The sequence below is a fragment of the Hylobates moloch genome, unplaced genomic scaffold (assembly GCF_009828535.3).
Source record: "Hylobates moloch isolate HMO894 unplaced genomic scaffold, HMol_V3 SCAFFOLD_8, whole genome shotgun sequence".
NCBI classification, from domain to species: domain Eukaryota; kingdom Metazoa; phylum Chordata; class Mammalia; order Primates; family Hylobatidae; genus Hylobates; species Hylobates moloch.
In genome coordinates, this window is record NW_026652283.1 from 101,081,437 (window position 1) to 101,108,408 (window position 26,972).

The 26,972-nt window shown below is 33.9% G+C and overlaps 1 protein-coding gene across 4 annotated transcripts; it reads left to right on the plus strand.

The window, feature by feature from the left end:
• Nucleotides 1-235: 235 nt before the first annotated feature.
• On the plus strand, nt 236-26,478 carry AZI2 (5-azacytidine induced 2). 4 transcript variants are annotated; one of them, XM_032162244.2, is made up of 9 exons: nt 236-475; nt 7,186-7,270; nt 8,145-8,365; nt 10,154-10,276; nt 10,735-10,834; nt 11,891-12,039; nt 16,362-16,420; nt 21,880-21,998; nt 24,372-26,478. In XM_032162244.2, exons 3-9 carry the CDS (start codon nt 8,150-8,152, stop codon nt 24,782-24,784), a joined length of 1,179 nt encoding a protein of 392 aa, XP_032018135.1. In that variant the 5' UTR covers nt 236-475; nt 7,186-7,270; nt 8,145-8,149; the 3' UTR covers nt 24,785-26,478. The 4 variants fall into 4 exon arrangements, with proteins under 4 accessions (XP_032018135.1, XP_032018134.1, XP_032018136.1 ...); XM_032162243.2 differs by lacking the exon at nt 7,186-7,270; XM_032162245.2 differs by lacking the exons at nt 7,186-7,270; nt 21,880-21,998; nt 24,372-26,478 and adding an exon at nt 16,839-18,017 and having other exon boundaries at nt 332-475.
• Nucleotides 26,479-26,972: the final 494 nt, after the last annotated feature.

A 26,972-nucleotide genomic window follows, 5' to 3' on the forward strand; every position in this document is an offset into this window, starting at 1 on the left:
CCCTCCCAGCTCCCTCGGGCCTGACTTCCGGTTTCCTCGCGCGGCCCTGGCGCCGAGCCTGCGGACGGCGGCAGCCCCTTTCCGGCTGAGAGCTGATCCACACTTCCAATCACTTTCCAGAGTGCTTCCCCTCCCTCTGGCCCGTGCTGGTCCCGACGGCGGGCCTGGGTCTCGCGCGCGTATTGCTGGGTAAAGGGCCTTCTCCTCCTGCCTCGGCTCGGCCCCTCCTGCCTCCGCTCTTCCGTCCTTCCAGAACGTCCAGGGCTCTTGCCCAGTCAGAGGAAATGGGACTCCCTCCGCGACGCACCCGGAGCAGCTCCCTTCGCTGTGGAAGCGGCGGTGTCTTCGAAGAAACCGGAAGCCCGTGGTGACCCCTGGCGACCCGGTTTGTTTTCGGTCACCCGGTTTGTTTCCAAACACTAAGGAATCGAAACTCGGCGGCCTTGGGGGCGGCCTTACGTAGCCTGGCTTCTGGGTGAGTGACTTGCCAGGGCCGGGTGGAGGATAGGGATGCGGGCAGTGCCGCGGCCAACCTCCTTTGCTGTTGCTGCTCCAAAGAGACACGTCATTTTTTTCTCACTCCCTCCTGCGCCCCCTCCTTTGACTAGGGAGCGGCCCACTCCTGGGCATCCCTTTTCCCCAGTCACCCCCACACCCAGCTGTCCACACCCTTTCCCCTGTCACCCTCACTCCCAGCTGTCCAGGCCCTTCTTGGTCATTCACTTCTCTAATTACTCCTTTTCTTTCCGTACTCTTACTGGGGCGCCTTCAGTTTTTTTTTTTTTTTCATTCATTGAGACTGCTAAATGCTTCTTTCCGATACAAATTATCGGAAAGAAAACAGGGACATTGGCTAGGACGGTACTCCCTGGGGCATCTGAGTGGTGAATATCGACCCCCTGCACTTGATAGAGGGCTAACAGGTATTCGTCGTTTCTCCAATGTCTAACCTGTATACGGTATTCATTCCAGCCTGCGGCTGTTTGTTGAGTAACTACTGCTACGTGCAAGGTAGGCTAAACACACAAGAAACCCCAATATTCGAAAGCGAGATAAAATACCCACGAAAACTCTAATACAAATCAAACCATCAGTTGCTCCAAGAGGTGATGGAAATTTGCTAAGGTGATCAAAGACAGACATACCAGGATTAAAATTGGCCCTTGCTCCTTAAGTATAGAAGACATTTTGGGTTTTAGATTGGAATTTCAAATTGGATTGAGCAAGATCTCAAGGCACAATTTCATTTCTCTAAAAACGCCATATCTAATTGCCCAATCTTCTGATCATTCCATCTTCTGTAAATTCAGAACAGTGCATGCTTTACAGAATATTTCCAAATTTTAATGTGATATTGTTTGTAAGCGAGACATCTTACGCAAATAGGTTTTAATATTAAAGAGACAGCATAACATAATGGGAAATGACACTGGATTAGGTCAGAACACCAGTATCTGAATGCTGATTTTTCCACTTACTTGACAATGGGTAAGAGGCTATACTTTTTCCTCATTTTCCTTATCTCTGAAATGGGGGTAATACATACTCTAAGGCACCAAAGCATAGTTTCTAAGAGTTACGCTGACTCTGGAGTCAGCTGCCTGATTTTCATTTCTGGCTCCCCTACTTTCACTGTTAGAAAATAATTTTCAATAACACCAGTAACATTGAATGTATGGTAGATGCTCAGTTGCATTAGAGGTATTACTGTATGAAAGGAATGAAAAGAAGTAGACTGCTCTTCATACCTGTGCTAACTCTGCAAGTGTCTTGATTCTGTGCAATACAAACTGATTTCTGAACTAACGCAGTTTGTTGGATAACTCAGTGAGCATCATAAAAATGGAACTGGAGTTTTTCTTCATATTGTATATCTAATGCTGAGTACATTTTTGGACATTTATTGAATTATAGGGCATTTTATTGCTAATGTACACAGATTAAGAGATGATGTCTTGAAAAGAGGTACTTGATGACCCTTCTTTATAAACTAGTTAGGCTATTTTACAAATTGAGAAAGGAGAATAAGCGTTAGTCTGTTCGTCTTCGTAAGACTTAATCCTTGCCCCATAGTATTTTGACTGATTGTACGAAATAGGTTCAGGAATATCCTAACTTTTCAGAGGTAGAAAGGTGGTGAAAATTCTAAATATGATTTACTTCAGGAGGCAATATCGAATAAAGAGCCTACCATATAGGCCTTGATTCAAACTTCAGTTTTGTCACATACTGCTGTGGTGAATACAGGCAATTTACCTCACCTCTTTGAGCCTCAGTTTCCTCATTTATCATGGTGCTAATACCTTGCCAAGTTTGGTGTAGACTTGAGATAGTGTGTGTACCATACCTTTTATGCAGTTCCTGGCATAAATGTGAATTCCCTTCTCTCTGTTTAGGTTGCCATTATTCTGTATTTGTATTAAACTTTTGCCTTCACAGTTTAGTAAGGTGGCATCTTAGTGATGTAGTCTAACCCTATCGTTCTATGTAGGTGGGAAAATTTTGATCTAGAGAGGTAAAGCGAACTAAACTATAATCAGGGTTGCAAATCCTAGACTAGAATCTGTGTTTCTGAATCCTGGGCAAGTGTTCTTTTTGACATAGTTATGCCTTGTCCATATTCTTCTTAGGTAACCAGAATCCCTTTTGTATTGCCTCTCTGAATGTTGTATTAAGACCATAGACTTCTGACAGCTTACTTAGGTTCACATCTCACGTTTGCCACTGATTAGCTGTGTAGCTATAGGTAAGGTATTTAACTTTTCTAAGACTTTGTTCATAACAGTACTTAGCTAAGTGGTAGAAAAATGCATGTGAAAGCACTAGTGACTGGCATATGGTAAGTGATCAATAAATGGCAGAAATAAAGATGATGAAATACGAAAATGGCAGATATAAAGGTGGTGAAATATGACAGGATAATCATATTTATTCCTAGAAAAAAGACCAGTCTGATATCAGCAGATATGTTTTCTAGTATCCCAAACTTTGACATACGTAGCATATGAACAACTGAGAGTTCTCTTGGTGTTGATTGCAATGATGAAGACTGAAATTTAAGATCTTCTAAAATAATTCTAATAATATTTGAATCTTTTTTTTCCCCTGTGTTTCTCTCCAAGCTTCAGGTACTACTGTTCTTATTTCTACCTACTTTGTCTGACAAATTGTGCCCTTTCTCCTTTATCATTCTTGGGAATTTCATTGTTCTCAAAAATAATTGTCAATAATGTTTACCTCAATATTTTCTAATTCGCTTTTTATATTTAAGTAAACCTCTAAGGAGAAACAAAGTTTAATTGCCAAATATATAAAATGTTTGCATGACTACATATAGATATATTTGCCTATAAATATGCTTTATTTAACACCCCACTATATTGTGATGAGATGATGAATGTGAAATTACTTTCTATAATATTAAAAATAAAATCTAAAGGGTGTTTACTAATTCATAACATAGAACTAACCGTGCCCACAAATGTTCAAGGATACTAGTTAGAATTGGAATTCTGTAAATTACTTGGTAACTGCTTGGCTTTGTTTTCTCAGATGAGTGGTTCTCAAATTGGAATATGACTTAAAATCACCTGGGTGCTTATTCAGAGTGCATTTTGCAGTTTTTCACCCCAGATATTCTGATTTGCATAGATCTGCAGTGGAAGCTAGGAATCAGTATTTTTTAACAGAACGTGGAGGAATTCTAAGGCAGTGGTCCACACCTTAGTTTGTCAAACACTGCTTTCAGTCATCTCCAGCTTCTTAGAATGCCCTTGGAAAAGCAAAATTTATTTATGGAATGTCCCTGTGGAATACATTTATTACTGATTTTCATCACTGAGAGAAGTCCACTTAAGCTTGTCTTTAGACAGTGTTTTGAAGTTTTGAAAGTTCAATTTCTGCTAGACTATTTAAAATACTATCTAGTCTTTGGTAATTTTAATTTTTGATAACAATATTCTGCTCACGGCACTTATTTTTTAAAGATTAATGCGAACAAAGATTTATTATTTTAAGAGCATTTAAATTATGATAAATAAGACTCAATATAATGTTAAGTTTCTTCAAATGTTAAATGGTATAACTAGCTTGGTCTAGTTTGTCAAATAGAATAATAGCCAGTTACACTTTTACCATTTATCTAGAAAATCAGACTTCATGGGCCAGCTGATTTGGATACACACACACCGCCATTTCATCGCAACAAAAGTGTATAAAACTGATGATGAGACTGATTACCACAGCTCCCTTTATTTCTCTGTAGAAATACATTTTATAAAGGATGCTTGCATAGCAATAAAACCAAAGGCAACACATAGCCTACTTTGTTACTTTGCTAACAGTTTTCCTTTCATTATATTAATAAATATAATGGGATATCTGCCTTGTATTGTTTCCTTTCTAAGATCTCATTTTCCCTGGCCCTGTAGCTTTTACTCTCCAGAAGTCTGGTTTGTACAGACTAATATGATAAGTATTAATATTCTCATGCTTGTGATTTCATATTGATTTTTGCAGGGATAGTAATTAAAATTTTAATTTTCCATTTTATAACAAATTTAAATGACAGTTATTTTAAAACTTAATAAAAGTTGATACATATATGTGGTGCTAGCACATTGTATGTTTTAATATATGGCTATTTCTTACATAAGTTTTAGGACAGATAAGCAATTTGATGCTGCTTTTCAGCGTATTCCAAGTAATGTTTATAGTGTATAGAATAAATATATAGAATAATGGTATAAAACTTGAAAAAATCCTTTTATGCCGTTGTTTTCTTACAGAGACAACATACATGCAACTTTTGATTTATAAATAAAAAGGTAGCATATCAATAGGTAAACCAGTCTGACTACTCATATTGTCTTAAAAATGACCAGCTATCGTGTTCTATAAAATGTGACATTATTGTATCAATATACCGTCTTCCATGTAAAGTACTTTTGTAAGCCTTCTGAGGGGTTCCTAGTTTTGTAGGAGTGTAAGGTTTTGTAAAAGATTCATTGGAGAGGGGAAAATATTAATAGCTCAGGCTCTAAAATCCAAGTCCTGGTTTATACTAATGATGTGATCCTAGCTAAGCTTCTTTACCTTTCCAGGTCCCAGTTTTCTCATCTGTGAGATGGGTTTGATAAGATTTTGTACCTCATAGGGTAGTCTTGAGAATTAAATGGGATAATGTTTGTAAACATTTAGCATAATGCTAAGTAGTTCATCTGGTTGTGAATTAAAAAAAAAAAAAAAATCAACACTGTAAGTATTCACACCCTTTAATCATGTCTAGGCCTGTGTTTTTACAATTCAGTAGAATAAGCACCAAAATCCACAGTGCCTCTACCAGGAAGGACCATCTCAGTTTGTCTCCATCCTGCCTAAAATCTCATCTCCTGCCACTCCTCTTCTCAACCTTTCTCCCCACACTTAGATCTTTGAACTTGTTCCCCTGCTGAAAGTTAGCAAACTGTAAAGGTGTAAGTACAATAAGTACAGTACAATGAAAATAACCATCCTCTTCACATAAGAGTACAGTCTTAAGAGACATTTGCTCTTTTGTGGTATCTTCTTTGAAAACCACTTTTTCTCCCCATCCCTCAGACCCCCCATAGCATTCTGTTGTTTCAAATTTATTACCTACGTTTATGGTATAATAATAATTTTTCTGCACAACTCTGCCTCTCACTCTGGGTTTTCCTTGCTGTGTAAATGATTGTTTCATGATAAAAATGAACAAGTAAATCACAGCTGAGCTAGTTAGAACTTTGTGTAAAACAGAAGTGCATGAGCCCTAATCCTTAAAATACACAAACTGCAGGATATCTGTTTTTGACTTCGTAGAGCAGATTATGTGATTTCTTGTTTTCAGCTGTCTTCAGAAAAAATCCACATCAAATAAATCCTGCCCATTGGGTTGAGTATTAAATTATTTAAGTCAAATGTCTACTATGGGCACAATTTTACCTCTCCTTAAACCAGGCTGCATTCTACCACTTACCTAGCCGTCTATGATTATTTTACTTGCTCTACTTTTAAGGGGTGTGTGTGTGTGTGTGTGTGTGTGTGTGTGTGTAAGAGTCTTTCTTATATGAAGATATATATGCATACTTTCAGTTTGCAATATGAAAATAACCTGTACTTTTCTTTTGAAAGGAAATAATGAGAGTTTCAGCTAGCAGTAGCATGACTGGAATGATGTTTGCTCTTATTTTGGAATATCATTGAATCTGGAGACTGAAAAGTAAACTCTTTTAGAGGAAGAAAACTTAAACTTTTCATCATTAGGAGAAAATGCAGCTTGCATCAGAAGCAGCATGAGTTAATTATGGTTCTGAGAATCTGCCACTTTTTTGGTATACTGTAGATAGCATAGTCTATTCTTGTTCTTGGACTTTATTGAAAAACTGGGAAAGATTGTACCTTAAGAGTGGGAGTTGTCCTGTATGGTTAGAAAATGTTAAATTGATGTTAATGAAGATTGACTGGATGGCAGGTTTTACCTACTCAAGACTTGTATTATACACATTTATTTTAACCTGCCTTTCTTGTAATCCTAGATACAAATTGCTTAGATGCTCCCAGCTGTTGCTTTAGTTGACAACAATTGGAAGTTTTTAATTGTACAATTAGAAAAGCAAAAATATAATGACATAAGACCAGACCCAGAAAAACACAAAACCTTTTGTTGGTATTCATGTGGTCTGAAATAAGGCAAAAGAAATGTTAAAGGGATTAGTTGACACAAGGAGGGAGATTAGACATTTTGGAAGAAAGCAGGCATAGTGAAACACGGGTTGGAAACATGGCTGTAGTTAATGCCTATGTTTACATCTCAACTCTCCACTTACTATGTTACTTTGGAAAAAATACTTAAATTCCTCCTACCTCAGTTTCTTCATCTATAATGTTCTTGAACAGTGACTGATATTAGTAAGTAACCAAATTTTATTTCAAGCAAGGGATAGTTAAAAACTCACTTTCTAGTAATAATTACTGACCTAAGATACATGAAATTCAATTGATAATCTTTATTTAGAATGCTATATTCAGTTTTTTATTTTAAACTAAAAAATATTTAAAAGGACGTTTTAGGTTCTCTTGCATGATCTAAAGTCCCTCTTATTCTGTTTTTCCCAGGAGGTCTTAAAAGGTTTTAGCCACAGTTTCTCCTTCCATCATGTTTTTCAGGAACCTAACTCTCAGAGAAGTAATGCTGGACCTAACAGCAAAAGTAGATGTTCAGAGCAAGTCAGTTTTTCGTTAAACAATGAAGGTAACTAGCCTCTTCTCTTAGGTTTTGGAGTCAGAGTTTGATTTGAATCCTACTCTACCCAGTCTTCATTCAGTAATCAATATTTATTGAGCAACTTCTACACAGTGATGAGTTGGGGACACAATGATGGGCAAAACAGACATAGCCTCTGCCCTCACAGAGATTAACATTCTTCTAGATTTAACAGGGCTAATTCAACTTTCTAAGACCTACCTATAAAATATAGATGATACATATTTCATAGAATTGTTCAGATAATTAAAAGGTAATATTAAAAGAATGTAGTGCATGATAGTGGGACATATTGGACACTCAAATGTTAATTAATTTGTCTTCTAAATATACAACAAACATAACCAATTACTGGTATGGAAAGATAGAGTACGCATTAAGACTTCTGTAATATTAATATGTTGTAATGAATTGTACTCAAAGAATTTTTGAAAATTTATAAATTGAGAAGCTATAAAACTTGCTACTAATAGATCTAAGTGGAAATGTTAGGAGAATAAATATTTGGGGATAAAGTATTTTAAAAATTTTTGATTGTTTTAATGAAACTGATATTTCAGATTTTTATAGAACGTACTAATAATTATGGTTTTAAGTGGTTTATAGATATCATTTAATATTCTTAAGACTCTATGAGGTATTTGCTATTATTTCTTTTACTTTATAAATAAGGAAACTGAGGCATAGAGGTTAAGCAACTTGCCCAAAGTCAGACATTAAATGGTAGAGTTTAGAATACAACCCAGGCAGTCTGGTTTTTAAACCTTGTCCTAGTATTTACATTATTCTTAAATATAACTTTTTTTCCTTTTCACTTATTCAGTGAGACATTTGTCACTCATTTTTTTTTTCTTTTAAACAGCTGTCATGGATGCACTGGTAGAAGATGATATCTGTATTCTGAATCATGAGAAAGCCCATAAGAGAGATACAGTGACTCCAGTTTCAATATATTCAGGAGATGAATCTGTTGCTTCCCATTTTGCTCTTGTCACTGCATATGAAGACATCAAAAAACGACTTAAGGATTCAGAGAAAGAGAACTCTTTGTTAAAGAAGAGAGTAAGATTTTTGGAAGAAAAGGTAATTTTTATCTTTTACCTTCATTGCATTTGTGACGTAAGGAATAATTCAAAATATTTGAAATTTTGAATATTTTTTGTCCTGTCTTCCATGCTTGTACTAAATTTCCAAGAATAACTCACTGCTAATCTGAAAACTCTGGGCATTATACTTATCCTTTGTTTCACATACCATGTACTTGGTAAATATTTGTAGGAGAGGATTTAACAACTTGGAGTTATATTCCAAATATTTTTCTTTCATTTTCAGGTTTACTTACCTCCATAGCTGCATGTATTTTATTCAGAATTTTCAAATCTGGGCAAAAAAAAAAAAAAGATTTACCAACAAAGGAAATTAAGTGTCAAAGGAAGAAGCTTCTGGAACATTGTCCAATAGGTTTAATAATATCTTTACCAGGGCTGAAATCTTTACTTCAACATTCTTTCTCTTCTTTAACACATGTAATAGGAATAATAGTTTTAATTGATAAAATAATGTTTTCTGTTTACCTTTCCATGTATAATTGTGACACACCTAACTGTTACCGAATATATAAGTAAGGTAGCTGATTCAATATAAAGCACCAATCTACTTGGCTTTATGTATGGGGAATATTCTTCAGTCATCCTTTTATTTTTGAGTTTTAAAGTTTTAACTTAGCTTAGTTTCTATTTTTTCAGCTCAGATAAGAGCATTTTTATCCTACAAAGAACAGCTACCGCAAAAGGTAAAGAATGCATTGTCCTGTGTAATAGAAATTAATTATCCAAGGAAATGAATTATCCTATATAAAAAAAACTTGAAGATGGGGCTTGGTAGAGTTTGATTCATTTTTGGTGGGAAGTAAGAGGAAAGGAGTCGGTTGTAAAATAATTATAATTTATTTGTATTCATATGAATTATATTTACTTTAATGTTGATTATGTAAATTTGTAACATATTGGGATACAGTGAGAGAAGGTAACATTTTGGAGCACATAGCTTTATTTTAAAGTTTAGTAGAAAAATGGAATTTTATGTATAGTTAACATTGGAAATATTTCTGTACTTCATGACCAACAATCCTATTAATTCCTATCCTGTAATATAAAGGATTTAACGAACTAACACACACTTCTATTTCTTAAAAAGTCAAGTATGCCTTGGCTGGGCACAGTGGCTCACACCTGTAATTCCAGCACTTTGGGAGGCTAGGTGGGTGGATTGCCTGAGGTCAGGAGTCCAAGACCAGACTGGCCAACATGGTGAAACCCTGTCTCTACTAAAAATAGAAAAATTAGCAGGGCGAGGTGGTGCGCCTATAATCCCAGCTCCTTGGAAGCTGAGGCAGGACAATCACTTAAACCTGGGAGGCGGAGGTTGCAGTGAGCTAAGATCGACCCATTGCACTCCAGCCTGGGTGATGAGAGCGAAACTCAGTCTCGAAAAAAAAAAAGTCAAATATGCCCTAAGGTGCTGCTTTTTATGATTATAGAAATTAGATACTTTTAATTTAAAAAACATCTAAGCAGTGTGTATCACATCTATACTCTGTTGTAGTTATGATGATTTAATGTTATAAAACAGATACCATGAATTATAAAATACTGATTATGTAAAAGCATAGAAAGCTTCAAAAAATATTCTACACATTTTTGCTTTCTATGTAAAGATTAATTTGTGGAAATGAAATACTCACCTAATGAATCCAGGCTTTATCCCCTTATTACAATGATTGAAGTAAGATATGGAGCCATCAGAACACTGACTTATTTTTTATCTATAGAATACTCTCTTAAGCTTTCTCTTCTAATTTCATACCATTAGCTAATAGCTCGATTTGATGAAGAAACAAATTCCGTGGGACGAGAACAAGTAAATAAGGCCTATCATGCATATCGAGAGGTTTGCATTGATAGAGATAATTTGAAGAGCAAACTGGACAAAATGGTAAGTTGATTTGAAAAGAATGACATCTGTATTTTGGAAATGAATTTTCTCCTTCAAGAGGTTTAAAATTAGAAGTAAGTTAAATATGTACATTTAGTAATTAAAATTTTGTATACATGTTCAAGGCAAAATGGAAATTTTAGTAATATTTTAACTTATTTTTATGTAAAATATTTAGATGTAATGATGTTTAGGACTTAAATACATCTAACACCACTGACTTATTTTGAAAAACTATGACATGGTAGATTTAGTCTTTTTTTTTTTTTAGGCGAGTGAATAATGATGTCCTAAATTAGAAAAAGAAAAAAAGAGATTTCTGAGAAACCGAGTTCATTTTGTCACCTTGCTTTTAAAGACAAGAATGTGTTTTTTTCAATATCTTCCTGAAAATTACAATATAATACCAATGTGTAGATTTTATTGAATGTAATTTGGCATTTTCCCTACTTAACTAGAATAAAGACAACTCTGAATCTTTGAAAGTATTGAATGAGCAGCTACAATCTAAAGAAGTAGAACTCCTCCAGCTGAGGACAGAGGTGGAAACTCAGCAGGGTATGCCAGTTACTTGTTATAAATATTCTAACAGAATTAACATATTTTTCATTTATTTGTAATATCAACAGTTTTCCGTATCCATATGCTAAGACCTTAACTTATTTTTTAATTTTTAGGTTTATGTTAATTTCTCTGTTCTACCTTCACATAATACCAACTTCCTTTAACTTTTCCTTAGCTATATATTGCACTTTTCCTAGAGAAAATGTGATGGTTTTTATTCAGGTCTAGGTTGTGATGAAGCAGAAGAGGAAAAGAGTAGAAGCCCTGCAGCAAGATGTAGAAGTGAAATCATCTAGCCCACTGGTTGTCCTGGCTTCTCTTTCTTATTGAACATCTTGCCCACAGTTAAACACACTGCTGTGAAGTTGTTAAAATTTCTTTTTCTTTCTGAAGGTTGTTACAAGGTGCAGATGAAATGTTGGGGTGGAAAGTTTGATCTGGGGCATATGGATAAATAGCCTGTTCCCATGAATATTCATTTCGATGAGACAAGCTAAGAGTGGGCCTCTGAGAGACCTTCTGATAGGAGATTGAGATGCAATCTCTTAGCATAGCTAGTTGGAGCTTTTTGTAGCTAGAGAGACTGAGGTACTAATTTAAAGAATAAAGCAGTATCCAGTTGTATTGAGTTTCTGCAGTGGAATGTTTAAGGATAATTGTTTTGACATCATGCTCTGAGCTTGTTGGTCAAACTTCATACTCTCTGAGAGGACTAGATGGAATGATTAGCTGAGCCTCAGTTTATTCAGTTTATTATTTTTGTCACTGTTTTAACCTTATGCAGAATATTGATCTGTCTGCAATTTTAGCATATGCTTATTTTAGTGTAGGTGTCTTTAGAAATTCTAAAACAAGATTGCTAGATTTCTTATTCTCCTTAGCATAAATATTTGAAAGTATTAATAATTACTGTTTTTAAAAAACTATTGATCATATATGTTTTATGTTAGTTTTTCTATTATCTACATTTTACCAGAATAACCTATTTTTAAGAATTGCAGTCAATGTAGAAGGAAAAGATAACAATTTCAGTGTCCGTGCTTTTTGTAGTGATGAGGAATTTAAATCCACCTTCATCAAACTGGGAGGTGGAAAAGTTGAGCTGTGACCTGAAGATCCATGGTTTGGAACAAGAGCTGGAACTGATGAGAAAAGAATGTAGCGATCTCAAAATAGAACTACAGAAAGCCAAACAAACGGTATTACAGAATTATTAAATTGAGAAATTCAGTATTCTTTGTGTATCATATGTAGGATTTATAACTAAGATTGTATTAAACCATAGAGTTAAAATAAATTGTAATTACTTAGAGAATGTTCTATTCCTTAAAAAATTCTTGTTTATCTACCTCTTTAAGCATTCTGCTAAAATTTGACATGCCATATACTTTTAGTCTGTCACAAAATTATACAATTTTGTTTTTTAAAAGGTTGATTTTTAGTAAGCTTATTACTTTATTATAACTGTTCTTTCAGACTCTCTTTCCTTCAATTTCTTTCTTTTTTCCTCTAAAGTTTAAAGAGAACTCAGGTTTTAAGTCCTATATTATTTTACTTAATAGTTTCATTAATTTAGATATCATAAGGGACAACTCGATTTTTATAATTAAAACAACAACAACAAAAAAACACAACCAACAAACAAAACATGACAGAACTTACTTATTTTCAAAAGACTAATACTTTGGGGGCATTTTTAACTACCAGCAAATATCTGAGAATTCAAGAATTGGAAAAAAATAACAAAAACCTGCCAAGTTGCTGAAGTGTGTTTAGTCTGAAGTCAACCACTAAAACAAGCTGCCTCTTAGGTCCTCACCAAGAGTCTGTTTGCCCAGTATTTTACATCAGGTTCTAACAAGCTTGGATCTATGTTTTTAGACATCATGACAGTGCTGAGATTAAAAGAAAAAATGATAAAGAAGCAAGGTAGTGTGAGAGCAATGCGCCAAATGCAGATTTTAAGTAATTATTACAAGAAATTGAAAAGCTTAGTAGTCTGGTGCAAATAGCCATTTTATGCATTCATGTGTCTCAAACTAAGGTATAACCAGTTATATAATTGTTTCTCCACTCAACCATTTTCCTGCCAAAACATTCTAACACTATTGAGGAATTGTTTCTTACTTCTTGTTCCTCTAGGATGCCACCACCTGAAAGGGGAACTCCATCCCATACTTCCTGACTGCTTTCCAGATTCTGCCCTGAATCTCAAGTGTTCTTAGATGGAACTGATACTTCTTTCTTCTGTAATGTAGTTTTTATGAGAGGTGACCACTCGATAAGAATGAGCCAGACATTGGGAATAATATAGCACTCTGCCTAGTCTTTGGCCAAATGAATTCCTCTTAACTGGGCAATGAGAACTCACTTTGGCACCCCCATCCCTGATAAAAGGGAAACACTACAAAAATTACTGTCAACTCCCGTTAGAGTCAAAGTGGTTTTTTTCCTACTTATAAAGTTGATTCTCCCAGCCTTGAGCTTGTGGCCACACACCACAATTCCTTCAAAGACTCAGCATCCTGTTCCACAGGATGGTTCCACAGAGGCTTCACCACTGAGAAGCCTCTTTTCAAAAGATGGGTTTACAGGAAAAGATATGCACCTTGAAGTTCTGAATTATAATTGTCATTATTTATATTCTGTTTGAAAGGAAATAATTTGATAGCCTTTATACGTGCTGGATATTTTGTTGTAATGTAGCAAGCAGTACCTTGGAATCGGACACTTAGCTCATAATTTTGGTGTTGCTTATTAACTGTAACATTAGGAACACCATTTTACTTTTGGGAAGTTGTTTTCTGTAAAGTAGACATTAAATACCTTTTTTCATGAAGGTTAAATTAGTGTATATAAAGCAGTTATTAGGGACTTTAGACGTCTTCTAAACCAACTTCATTTACTGATCCAGTATCTCTTTTACTTCTTTGGCCCAAGAGTCTGTATTTCTCACAGGATCAGCTGTTCTGAATATAAATGGCTGGAATATTAGGGGACACAGTTTTGTTCTCCTGATCAAACATTACTATCATGCTCACAAGACTTAATATATTAATCACAGCCAGTTTTCATAGTGGCCATTATATAGTATGTTCAGTAGGTAAATGCTTTTTTAAAAAATTTGATTAGAGTAATCCAGAAGGGCAGTACTTTTAGGTATTTATGTGTATTGAAATTTCTATTCTTAGCATTTTAGTTATTCTTTTCCACTAGATGGTGCTAGGGAATAAATTTGCTTTTAGTTTAAATTCATCTGTCATAAGTAACCAAATCACAGAAACAGACTTTTAGAGATAGAAGAAATCACTTTCTTTAACTGATGACTAAATTAAATCTGAGAGACAGGAAACTTTTAACAGTTGAAGATGAGCTAAGAGAGGAATATTGAAAAAGAAATATTTATAACATGGCCCCCACCTTCACAGGCATTTATTAGGGGTAGGGTGAGGCTGTGAAGTTAAAAAGGGCTCACTCACAACTAAAAGAAATGAACAAAGAAAAGGAAGAGTGGAAATAACAGTTTATCAAGTGTTCCAAGTTGAAATCTTGATGCATACTTTCAAATCTTGTTTCGGTGATGTTGCTGATCAGAGTCCTCTTGGATACAGGAATCTGAGAGGAAGCCAAATAGAGAAATTTATGTTCACAATACTCTAGCCATATTACTGTAGCTCACATTACTCTAGCCGTATTAAAAAAATTTCTTTTAAGATGATACTTTCAGTGAAACATTTTATAAAACCTTCTGAAGTATGTAATAGCATCCTACATGGATATAATAGTGTTTTTGTTTGTTTGTTTGTTTTTAAATATTTAGTGAGGGAACTCAATTCATTAGTATTTCATATTAGTGAGGTTTCAGGGGCAGTTCCACTATGGGCCTTTTAGACTTTCTGTGTCCCCTAATATTCCAGCCATTTATATTCAGAACCGTTGATCCTGTGAGAAATACAGACTCTAGGGCCAAAGAAGTAAAAGAGATACTGGATCAGTAAAATTAAGTTGGTTTAGAAGACGTCTAAAGTCCCTAATAACAGTAGCCCAGTTAGAGATTCACAGTGTACTGTAGTATATTAAAGGTTCTGCTATAGTATAGAAACCTATATAACTTGAACATTATTTCCCAAGATTTTATAGCCATGGGCCTCACCTTATATGAAACTCCCACATCATGTGGCACTAGTTGGGGAACAGATCCATTACCACCTTTAGGATATAGGTGATCTATTACTAGCCAACAAAAGGGTCTTTGAATACTAGATACAGTCTGTATGAGCTTACTGCTGATGTACATTAGAGTCTGAATTGTTAGATAGTAGTTGGAAAAACATTTTCCCACTCAAACTGTCAAATTTTTTTATATTGTTGGCTTTAAAAATGAGGAAGGTTTTCAATGAATGTATATGCATAAGTATATACTAATTTTTAAAAACAATTTTAATTGATGATACAAAGGTACTAAAAGTGATCTGATCAGATTCCATTATTTCCTATAAGGCACAGGAAAAAACAATGTCCAAGGATATGTGTCTGGTTAGTGGTCAAACCTCCTGGACCTGTGGGCCAGTTCTGTTTCCCCTCTCCTTAGGCCTCCCTAAGATTTAACTTAACTGTTAAGAGTTTTAAAATCAGAGATCTAGAAATGTTTTAACTCCTATAAGATTAGGTATTTTTCACATTTTATTCTCAAGTTCAGAGTACTCATGAAGTCCTTATGTTGCTTTTTAATGTTTCACTGCAAATTATATAATTTAGATTGTATTAGTAAGATAATAAAATTAAAATTTGTATTCTGAGCTTATACTGGCCACATCTGCCAGGAGAATTAGTACCTGTGATAATCATTTTCATTTGTTACAGATCCTTAAATGAGAATGCATTGCAAACAAGTGTGTTAGAGTTGTCTCAAACATACTAAGTCATTTAAAAATAGCTTCTGAAGGTTCTTTCTGTCATATCTGCAACCTAAATCAACTAAATTTAAAAGCATATAGGGACTTTGTGATGTCCTCGCCAGGTCATTTTTAATCCATGTGGAAGGAGGAAATGTATGCTGATGTTTTACAACAGTAACCTGTTAAAATTCTGGTGTGTTTTTGGTAATACTACGAAAAAGTAAAATACCAAAAAAACTTCCATTTTCCCATAGAATTCATTCACCCGTACCATAAGTAAACAGAAATGTGATAAATGTGTAATACTTTTTTGAATATAGACTTCAGATTGGTATCTTTAGAAATATATTTTGTAAGATTACAAGGTCTTTTACAGAATGAGAGCAATTTTGTTCTTTTAAAGAAAATTAAAGCATTAATACGTTAAACCATTGGAAGTGATTGAGATATTTGTTATAGATTGGAGGTATTTCACTAAAATTGAGTATAAAATCTAATTTTATTCTTTGCACTTACAAATATATTCTGTAAAACCTGAACATGTCTCTGGTAATAAAGAGCTGAGAATAAATAAATTGTAAAAATTACAACTTTTAAACTTCTTTTTTTTAAACAAATGACAGGATCTGTATCAGGAAGACAATCTGAAGAGCAGAGATCTCCAAAAACTAAGCATTTCAAGGTATGACCACTCTTCAGCACTAAAACAATACGTTGTCTTCTTCCATAAGTCACTTTGTGTAGGTCCTTAGATTTCTTTTATGACTTAACCTTAAAACCAAAAAATGGATATTGTTTGGATACTGAATGTAACCTCTGATCACAATATATTTGTAAAATAAAATTTAATTGTTAATAACAGCTTTGAATTTAAGTAGTACAAAAATAGGATGCCTTAAACTTTCTGAACATTTAGTAATATTTTAGGTATGATTTTAGGGAACTAGCTATGTGGAAGTATTCTGTAATACTGAATTTGTACATGGAGAATTATTCGTTATCGATATATAATAACATTCCTTTGTCCTAAGAGCTTACTTGGCCATTGTTAGTCTTTGGGATGGCATGAAATTTATTTTTTTTGTTTTTTGTTTTTTGAGACAGAGTATCTGTAGCGCAGCCTGGAGTGCAGTGGCGCAATCATGGGATAGCATGAATTTTGAGGACTGTTCCCTCTTCGCATAAGAATAGAAGTAGCCATCAGAGTTCATATACTTTTTCAACCCTTTTTCCTCAAATACGTATCATTTTTACTTAAGTAACTTCAGTTCTGTGTTTTAAGCTATCTAGTAATTGTTGCTTCTACTATGTTAAGATAGCCTCTCTACATTGTTACCCTCCATCCAATAAAAAGTAATGATCTGACTTCATTGTTTTATCATTTGGCTTCCAAAGTTTACTGACCTAAGTAAATAATGTGAATTGTATCAGGCCAATTTCTATCAAAAACCTGCTTTAGAGAAATGATCAATTAGGAAAAACAATTTGAGGAAATGACATATAGCCACTCTTCTAGATCAGGGGTTGGCAGACTTTTTCTATAAAGTGCCAGCAGTAACTGTTTTATTCGGCTTTGTGAGCTGGCAGTACAGCTGTTGATATTTAACTCTGCCATTTGAACAGTACTTCAATTATGCCTTCGAATTTTATCTAAGTTTACCGCAAGGAAACTTTTTCTTTTCAATTATGCCTTCGAATTTTATCTAAGTTTACCGCAAGGAAACTTTTTCTTTTTTTGAAAAATGTGTCTAGTATAGTGTCCATGTAAACTTTCTTAAAATTATCTTGTCAGTTACCTTCTTTTCTCCTGTCAACCTAGGTTTCCCCTTATTTTTCTGTATTGTCCTTTTTATAAGCCACTTCTAATCAGTTTAGAAAGTAGAGAATGAATAAATATCATCAAAAGAGATCAAATACAGGGGCTATATAAATAGTACATTTGAAGCATGTGATATAGAATGGAATTTCTGCTTCCATTCATGGGAGATTACATAATTTGGATCATATCCACTAAGAATTTCTTGAAAACCTGACTCCCCCAAAAAATACCTGTTTGAAGGCATCAGATAACTAACAAAATATTGAAAAATCTCTGTGCCAGGATTTGGGGAAAGTTGTAGTCCCAAGGAGATGATTCTATTTTCAAGGCTGCAAAGCTATAATTGTGGCTCCAGAGTATAGTCTCGCAATTCTTTAAAGCTCAGTATCAATTCAGAGGACAGTTTTTAGAAATAATTGCCTTAAATTCAGTTTAAAAGTTATTTTGTGTTAAAGCCATACCAACAGTATGTATGTAAAGAATTGTGTAATTATTCCAGTGGCTCTCTTAGTGCTCATATACACTTGTGGTTTTTTGCAAATTGGTTTGCATTTGTATCAGGTAGACAATGTGAACTGCAAAACTGATTAGGTTTCTCTCTTCTGGTTATGTACTAGAAAACTTATAACCAAATTTGTGGCCTACTGTTGGTCAACTTTTATCATGCATTTTTATGTTAACCTCATTCTCCACTGCATTTTGTTTTGTTTTGTTTTGTATTTTTTGCCTCATCATTTCTGCCTGTTTGCAGTTTATGTTCTTGTGTTTTGTTAATCTTTGTAAGTTACTTTATCCACTTGTAAGAGGAACAATTCAGATGACAGATTAGTTTACAATATTGGAGAAAGTACATAGGGATATTTCCATTAAACCATTAACTAAAGGTTTAGATATTTTCAAGGAATATTTTTCAGTTATTTGGATAACTTGCTTTTTTGGAACTCTCCTTTTTTGTATTTCTTCCATCATATTGCCAGGCAAATGAGGTAGTATACTGTTTCTCTAAGAGAGTGAAACTTTTAATTACTGGAGGCCTTTTATATGATACTCCTTGTATAAAACATCGTTTAACAATAATAGCCCTATCAGAAATTTAACCATGTCTTGCCAGTGTCCTGTTTTGATTTTGGCTTTAGGTTGATGGCTTCAGTTTTTAAACCAGATCTGGATAGGGAGTCACTGTACTTCTTTTACTCATCATCTGTAAACTTATATTGTGGAACTGTGTTACAGATGACTTCCTAAAATGCAAATTCCAGGTTTAGAAAAAAAAAGATTAGGTTAGTGTTTTTCAAGCTCTTCTGTGTTTCCTTGGTGCTGTGAAATTTTATTAGTTATAATAAGCATTATAAAAATATGGAATAAGTCAGAACATACCAATACCAGAGTGCATTACACACAATAAGGGTAAGTATGGTTTCTTAGAACTTGTTTTCTTTGGGTTGCAGTGTAAAATGATTCTTGCTGTGCCTTGCAATAAAAAATGAGAGCCACTTGTTTGGGGGGAACCACAGTTGTCAAAATACACACTTTTAAGTCTATAACTCTTGGCTAAGAATATCCCATAGTTTAATTCTACTGTGATGGAGGATGTAATAGTTCAGTAAATTTTCAAATGCTAAAGAAAAATATGTATGGCTGAAGTAGAAACTCAAGTAAGTGGATTTTTCTTATACAAGGAATAGTTATTTCTGTATTAAAGAGTTCCATATATAGTGTCAATTAAGAAAGCTGGGCTTTTAGCTGTTAAACTTTGTAAGCAGGACATGTACTCCCTCCTTCAGTTGTGGACAAGCAGGTTTCACTTAAAAGTCAGAGATGTGAAGCTTTATACTGAGAAGTATAAAACTTAGAAGATTGTGTTGGCAGTCAGCATATTGTAGGTGCTTGGTAATTGATGATGATATCAAAAATGTTAGTCCAAAAGGGCAGTGATCAGTCATTAGACCGGGTAAGTGAAAGACAGCTTTGAACAGCAACATGGCAGACTGGAGTAGACTTCTCAACCCATTTCCTCATGTGTAAAATGAGGTTACTCACTTTACCAAGTTGGTGTGACAATGTAGGTGAAGTGCCTAGCATATAGTAAGTGCTCAGCCATCATTATTTGTGCTTTATCTGTTTTTAGAGTTCTCATTTGAGAAGCTTCAGTGTTACATTTCAATATTTTAAGTAGTTGTATAAGTTCTTTATAGACAACTATATATATTACTAGCATTTTGCTTATGTGGCATTTAAAGCAAAACTAAACTTTATACTCCCAGTTGGGGAACTGCAGTGAGGATAGGAAGGTCACAATCTATACATTGTCTTTGAAATACCTAGATAAGAGGTTTAATTGGAAGCCTGCTAAAAATTAGGGATAACAACTTGCCTTTTCCAATATCATTTAAATAATGGTTTAAACATTTTGTTCAAGTAGATAGAATTTAAAATACTTTTTTTACACACCTTGAAGATTATAGCACTTTAATATTAACTGTAAAGTGCGAAACACTAACTGCAGTTATTTTGTTATCCACAAGAGGGAGAGCTATACTTAGTAATAATTTTAGATTTGTCTATCTGTAGTTTTAAATTCAGGTTACATTAAGAGCAAAAAACAAGACTACATGTGTATTAAACTCAGTGACCTAGTTTTTAACTAAACCTAAGTTTTAAGCAGTCTTCATTAAATTGAACTGAAAAGTTTGTATTAGGCACTGTAAACACCATTATTAGAATTGTTTCCCTTATTTCCATGCCTAGCTGTGTATTTTAGTACTCAGAACTGTCTTCAGTATTTGCTCTTCTTTTCTCTAAAACAGGCACTGATTTACTGTCTCACGCCAATAATAAACTATTTTTAAGCTGTATTATTCATACCATGACTGAATGAATGAATTAGCACATGTTCAGTGTTCACACTTAACTGCTATATAATGTGAGTAGCTCTTCGGAAAGCATACTGAATGCCTAGAATTGTACCAAGAAACCAACAACTCTTTTCACACTTAAGACAGGTTCCTATGTGAAACATTCATTGTAGCAAACAACTCAGATGTTTTTTGGTGAAGTAGACATAGCTAATTTTGTGAACTATTTGACACCTATTAAAAACTTGCAAAAAGCTCTGTGATTTCTAATATACTACAACTTAACAAATGATGTTTACAACAGACTAAAGCAGATTTTTCTTAAAAGCAGTGTAAAGTTTATTGACAAAAAGGTATTTCACCTTACATAATTCAAAATAATATTTTATATATTATATATTAAATATAAACTATATTACTTCTGTAATTTGAGATATTAGATTTCAAAAATGTTATCCTTTTGAAGTTTGTTTATGGTAACACAAAAATTGAAGCATAAGGTGGCATGTTTGTCTAGTTTGATTTCTGTACTACTAAAATTACACTAGTATCTAAGAGGTAATAATTTTTTTTAATGTTATAAGATTTAGTCTTACATTTAATATTTTGTGATATTCCTGTACAACAAAGTGAGAATATATGCTGAAGATTTTAATTTCATTTAGTTGGCAATTAAGAAGCAAAAACAGAAAATCATGAATGTCTGAATATGAATGTTTAATGGAAACAAAATCGATAAAAATTAGATTTAAAATCACTAATTATAATTTCTTAGATAATTGAGGTAAAATACTTTTAATTATAAAAATAGGAGAGGCATTTTTGAAGTTTCTATTTCTGTTTCATATAATCCTCCCTCTCTAGCTTCTTTTTCCTTACCAGGAAATCATCTGGCTCTTCATGTCTTGTGCTGTCATGTCACATTGGTTTAGAACCAACATTATGAGACAGCCCAGTCAAACATAAAGAATGTAATGCATGAAACCTAAATTTTATTTTAATGTGGACTTGGATATATATTCAGCAGTTGATACATCATTTCAATTCACGGTGTCAAAACAATCAAAAGATAAATACAAATTGATTCATATTTGAATGAATGTAACTTTACTCTTAATCAGATTTGCAAATAACGTATTTCTTACTACTTACTAATTAATAGCTGCACATTATAGCCTAAAATAAAATCTCAGTTCTGAGACTCTGCAAGAAGCTCTCATCAGTTATAATATTTTTATTATACCATTTAATATAATAGTTAATTGCTACATATCAGATGGACAGTGTTATTCTTTCAAGATCTTTTCACTTATAATGCCCTAAATATCTTTCAATTGTTTTATTCAATTTACATCATCTCAAAACTAATTGGAGCAGAAACTTGATCTGCATATTTCTTAAGTTATTCCCTTTTGTCTGTAAAAAAGAATGATGAGTATTAACTTTTTGTAAAATAATTTATTTCAGTGATAATATGCAGCATGCATACTGGGAACTGAAGAGAGAAATGTCTAATTTACATCTGGTGACTCAAGTACAAGCTGAACTACTAAGAAAACTGAAAACCTCAACTGCAATCAAGAAAGGCAAGTCACTGTTTACCGGAAACCACTGATTCCAGCCAAACTGCCTGAAGAGCAACTAGCTGTCATATCTTATCAAAATCTCATCAAATGAGAGATTGATAAGCCAAAGTATATATAGTACGTTCGCAGCCTACCCATTCTCTGCTTTGGCTTCAGTCTCATACTGGTCAACTTCACACATAAAGGTGTTGCTGATGTGTTTTTTTCTTCAGTACTGTATTCTTTTCCCCTTGTGGCTTTTCTCAGCCAAGTGTTGCTTATGTGTATAAGACTGAGGTGTTAAGTTTGCTCTAGTTGACCTTTTACCACAGCTACTTCATATATTTAAAAAAAAAAAAAGACTCCAAAAGCAAATATTCATTCCAGTGCTACAGAATACACCAAACACCTAGCTTTTTAGGTTGTTTTGAAAAAGAAAACAAACTTTGATTATTTGGGTTTTTGCATTTCTTATAAGCTTTTCTTTCCATAAAGGTTATAGCTGATTACAACGAAAACTAGGTGCTCTCCCCTTATGCCCTTCAACCAAACAAAAATTTTCATTGCTTTGCCTTTCATATTTAACTGCTTGACTGACTGAACTTTTTGATTTTTGTGTTAACTAGTAGTAGCTACTTTCGCCAAAGCTATTTTTATACCTTAGAGAAAAATTAGTACATTTGTACCTAGTATTACATAACAGGTATATTTCTGAAAAGCTGTGTGATATAAACTTGAATGCCCTAAAATTTACTTTTTAAAAATGAGATAGAACTTTTTATAAAAAATAATCACCATCTAGTTTAAAATTACTTATTTATATTTCACATTGTCTTAAAGAGGACACGAGGATTGTGTCATAAATAGTTCTCCTCAGGAGTGTTTATTAGTGAGGAAAAATGTTAAATTTGGGGAAGGAAAATTGAATTTAGAACTCCTTTTCATTTTTAGAGAGTTGGTTACATATAAGTCAGGGAAAATAGTATGGTGTTTTAGCAAGTCCAGCTTAATTTTTGGTTCACTTTGTCCTCGAGTTTTCCAGTGGTCAAAGTTATATATGAGACCAAAGGTTGAATGTACAAATAAGATCTCTCTATAAAGGGACTCACAGAGTAATTCTGCATTGAGTTTTCAATGTAGCTTTGTTTACATGATAAATAGAACTACCAAAGAATAATAAAGGAGCAATGCTCTTTTCATACTTGGACATGGCTCATCCTTGTATTCCTTCCTAGCTGATTAATAAGGTATTTTTCAGTGCTTTGGAACATAAGTTTTCTAGCACATTTCCTATGACAGTGGCAGGCTCAAGGTCACCACTCCTTACACAGAACTCATTGCTTTGAGGAGTACAGAGATGAGACTAGAACCACCTTTCTCCTGACCTTTGTATCACCTTTTTTCCAAAGCCAAACACTACACTTCCAGTTCTCCTCCATCTGTATCCACCCTCCCAGGAAAAACAATGAGCTTATTTTATAATGTCGTTCAATCTGTTTCTTCTAAAATTACATGAAGTCAAGCCTTAGTTACACTTGGCCATCCTTTTTGAGCTAAGGATAAACTTACCTTTCCACACTGGTAGGCTGAGCTAGAGGGAAGAGGAGAAACCTGTATTACCAATGTGCTGGCTGTGGTGAAATAATAGCTTTTAAGTAGTCTTTTTCTAGGCCATTGCATTTGTACAAAACTTTTTTTTTTTTTTTGGTTTTTTTTTTTTTTTACTTTACCTATATTGTGACCACAGTAGCATTAATATTTGCTGTGTTTTACAAGAAACAAGATTTTACAAATTTTATTTAAACTGCTTTATCCATAAAAGCCTTTGATATATAAAAACTTCATTTGGGTCTCACCAATTAAAAATGCAATTATTTCTGAAAAATTTGCTTTTGGACTGCCTGTGGACAAAGAGTTTGAGCAAAGGAATATTATATTTAACTAATATGTTGCTAATACTTAAGAACTGTCTCAGTCCCCACTGCCATGTGAACAGTCTGCAACCCTTCTCCAGCCACAGTAAGAGCCAAGAACAGGATCTTTATTTGTATTTTAACTGTATTAGTTTCCAACTTTTAAAAATATGTAGTTCTTCATCTTTTAAAAGCTCTATGACATAGTTGGGACAGGAATTCTATATCCATTCTGCAGACAAGCAAAGAGACATCAGGAGCAGCTAAGAGACAAATATCTAAAGTCACAGTAAATTGCTGATCCAGGATTAAAACTCAGATCATCTGTCATTTATCTCCTAGTCACAGTGCCTCAATGATCACACTAACTTGGAAATCTTAATTTCATCACCAGTTCTAGAATTCAAATTAGTGAAGTGTTACCAAATTTTATGGTCACAAATGTCATGAAAACTGACATTTAGTCTTGTTTTCTTTTTAGCCTGTGCCCCTGTAGGATGCAGTGAAGACCTTGGAAGAGACAGCACAAAACTGCACTTGATGAATTTTACTGCAACGTACACAAGACATCCCCCTCTGTCACCAAATGGCAAAGCTCTTTGTCATACCGCATCTTCCCCTTTACCAGGAGATGTAAAGGTTTTATCAGAGAAAGCAGTCCTCCAATCATGGACAGACAATGAGAGATCCATTCCTAATGATGGTACATGCTTTCAGGAACACAGTTCTTATGGCAGAAATTCTCTAGAAGACAATTCCTGGGTATTTCCAAGTCCTCCTAAATCAAGTGAGACAGCATTTGGGGAAACTAAAACTAAAACTTTGCCTTTACCCAACCTTCCACCACTCCATTACTTGGATCAACATAATCAGAACTGCCTTTATAAGAATTAATTTGGAAGAGATTCATGATTTCACCATGAGGACACTTATCTCTTTCAGTGGTCCTCCCAAGAAATTATTTAACAAACTGAAAGGGGATTTTGATTAAAATTTTGCAGAGGTCTTCAGTATCTATATTTGAACATACTGTACAATATGTACAAAAACCAACATAGTTGGTTTCCTAGTATGAAACAGCACCCTCTAGCTCCATATTCTAAGAATCTGAAATATGCTACTATGCTAATTAATAAGTAAACTTAAGGTGTTTAAAAAAGAGAACTCTGCCTTCGATAATAATTATAAAATTTTGCCTCTCAGAAGAATGGAATTGGAGATTGTAGACGTGGTTTTACAAAGTGTGAAATGTCTAAATATCTGTTCATAAAAAGAAAAGGAAACCATGTATGTTGCTTCAAATTGCATAATGGAACAAATGGCGATGTGAATAGGTTACATTTCTGTTGTTATAATGCATAAAGATATTGAAAATATAATGAAATAAAAGTATCTTAGGTTATACCATCTTTATATGCTGTTGTGTTTCAATATTTGATTTAAAGTGATTTTTTGGTCACAGTGTTTTGTTGATAAAATTTTAGAATTGAAGTTTGAATTCTAAGACTCGAAACAACCTGATCACTGAAGCCAACTTTGTCCCAGCACATTCCTTAAGTCCTAATTGGAAAAAAAAAAAAATGAAATAGTTGAAAAACTCTGGAGTGTAAACAAATGATTGTAACCCTACACACTATTCAGTAAGTAGTAGAAGGAGCATCACATAGATTTCAGTCGAATCTGCCCTTCAGTGGGCCATAATATAAACATAAATGTATGTGTGTAATGATAAAAAGTCATTTTCTTCAAAGGGACTACAGCTGCACGTTGTGTAGAGCAGCTTCTAAATTGTTAGACTTTGTGTTGTAATATTCTATTTATTGAGAAAGTGATTTTAAATTAGAATTTTTAATCATAGAAATCAGGGTTTGGGCTGCATTGATATTGTCAATCATGAAATGTCCACACACTCATTCTAAGTGGCCAATTATTTGTAAATAAAGAAGGAAATAAAGATGGCTTCACATGGAAATTTAAGTTCTTTCAGGGTGGAGATTTACTTGGTTCATACACCTTTTGCCTGAATTAAAGTATTTCATGTAAGAGGACTTTATCCTTTTTGACAGACAGTTTCATATATCTTGAACTCAAAAAAAAATCTCAGATCTCTTCTACTATATTACTGAATAGCATACATACATAGACAATGTTCACCATTCACCAGATATTTTTTTCTTTCTATTATCTTACACTTATTCAGGCTTGTCTGTGATTAATGGAATTGGTGTCAGATCCTGGAATTTATTCTGACCAATGAACACAGCTGACTCAGGGGAGTACAATCTCCTGCCAAGTAATAGAACCAAACCCAATATGCATAAAACAAATACAATACTCCAGGCTTTAGCTGAAGGAAGCAACTACCTGTGTAATAACAAAGCAGCAAAAACTATTTCTCATGTGGCTGCATAGGCTGTATATTATATCTGATCTCTAATGTAGCTTACTGGTTTGCCTTTTTTAAAACCAAAATTGGAAATTTTCCTTTGTAAAGAAAAAAAGTCTAATGAGATAATTGCTTGATTAATGTTTTGAACAATACCAAGAAATTGTTTAATTAAAATAAATTATTTTTGTTTGAAATTGAAGTGGATGTGAAATATTGTCCTTGCCTATATATCTCAAAGTCTGGTACTAATTGTTGGTTGTTAATATGATTCATATAATAGACATCTGTTAAACCAGCTTTTGAGTGGAGAAAATTATTTTCCATTTAAACAGTACAGCGATGATAGCTATCAAACAGGTATACTAAAAAGTCAGTGACTGTGACAGTTTAAAGTGCTAAACAAAGGATGTATAAGATTCTTTAGTAAGGAAAGATTAACCAAAAATTTTTTACCCAGCTAGAAGCTTTTAAATCTACACTTCATCATCTCTGCTCTAGGTAAAATTCAAATAAACAAAAAACAGTGGCCCATCTGTAGCTTATGAATCTATTTAAAATTGAATATTTTATGTTGACTTCTTTTATACTAGCTGAAACTTGCTCTAAAGAGCTTCCTTTGAATCTTTAGGTTTCTTTTTATAAGGTTCAATTCAGTACATCCATAAATCGACAGAATGAAGAGAACATAAATAA

What these genes read in the sequence shown, in the direction of transcription:
- AZI2 (XM_032162244.2), top strand. Translation starts at nt 8,150, where the DNA reads ATGGATGCACTGGTAGAAGATGATATCTGTATTCTGAATCATGAGAAA. An exon ending in TACAGAAAGCCAAACAAACG is followed by an intron (nt 12,040 to 16,361) that starts GTATTACAGAAT and finishes AACAAATGACAG; the next exon opens with GATCTGTATCAGGAAGACAA. An exon ending in CTCAACTGCAATCAAGAAAG is followed by an intron (nt 21,999 to 24,371) that starts GCAAGTCACTGT and finishes TTTTCTTTTTAG; the next exon opens with CCTGTGCCCCTGTAGGATGC.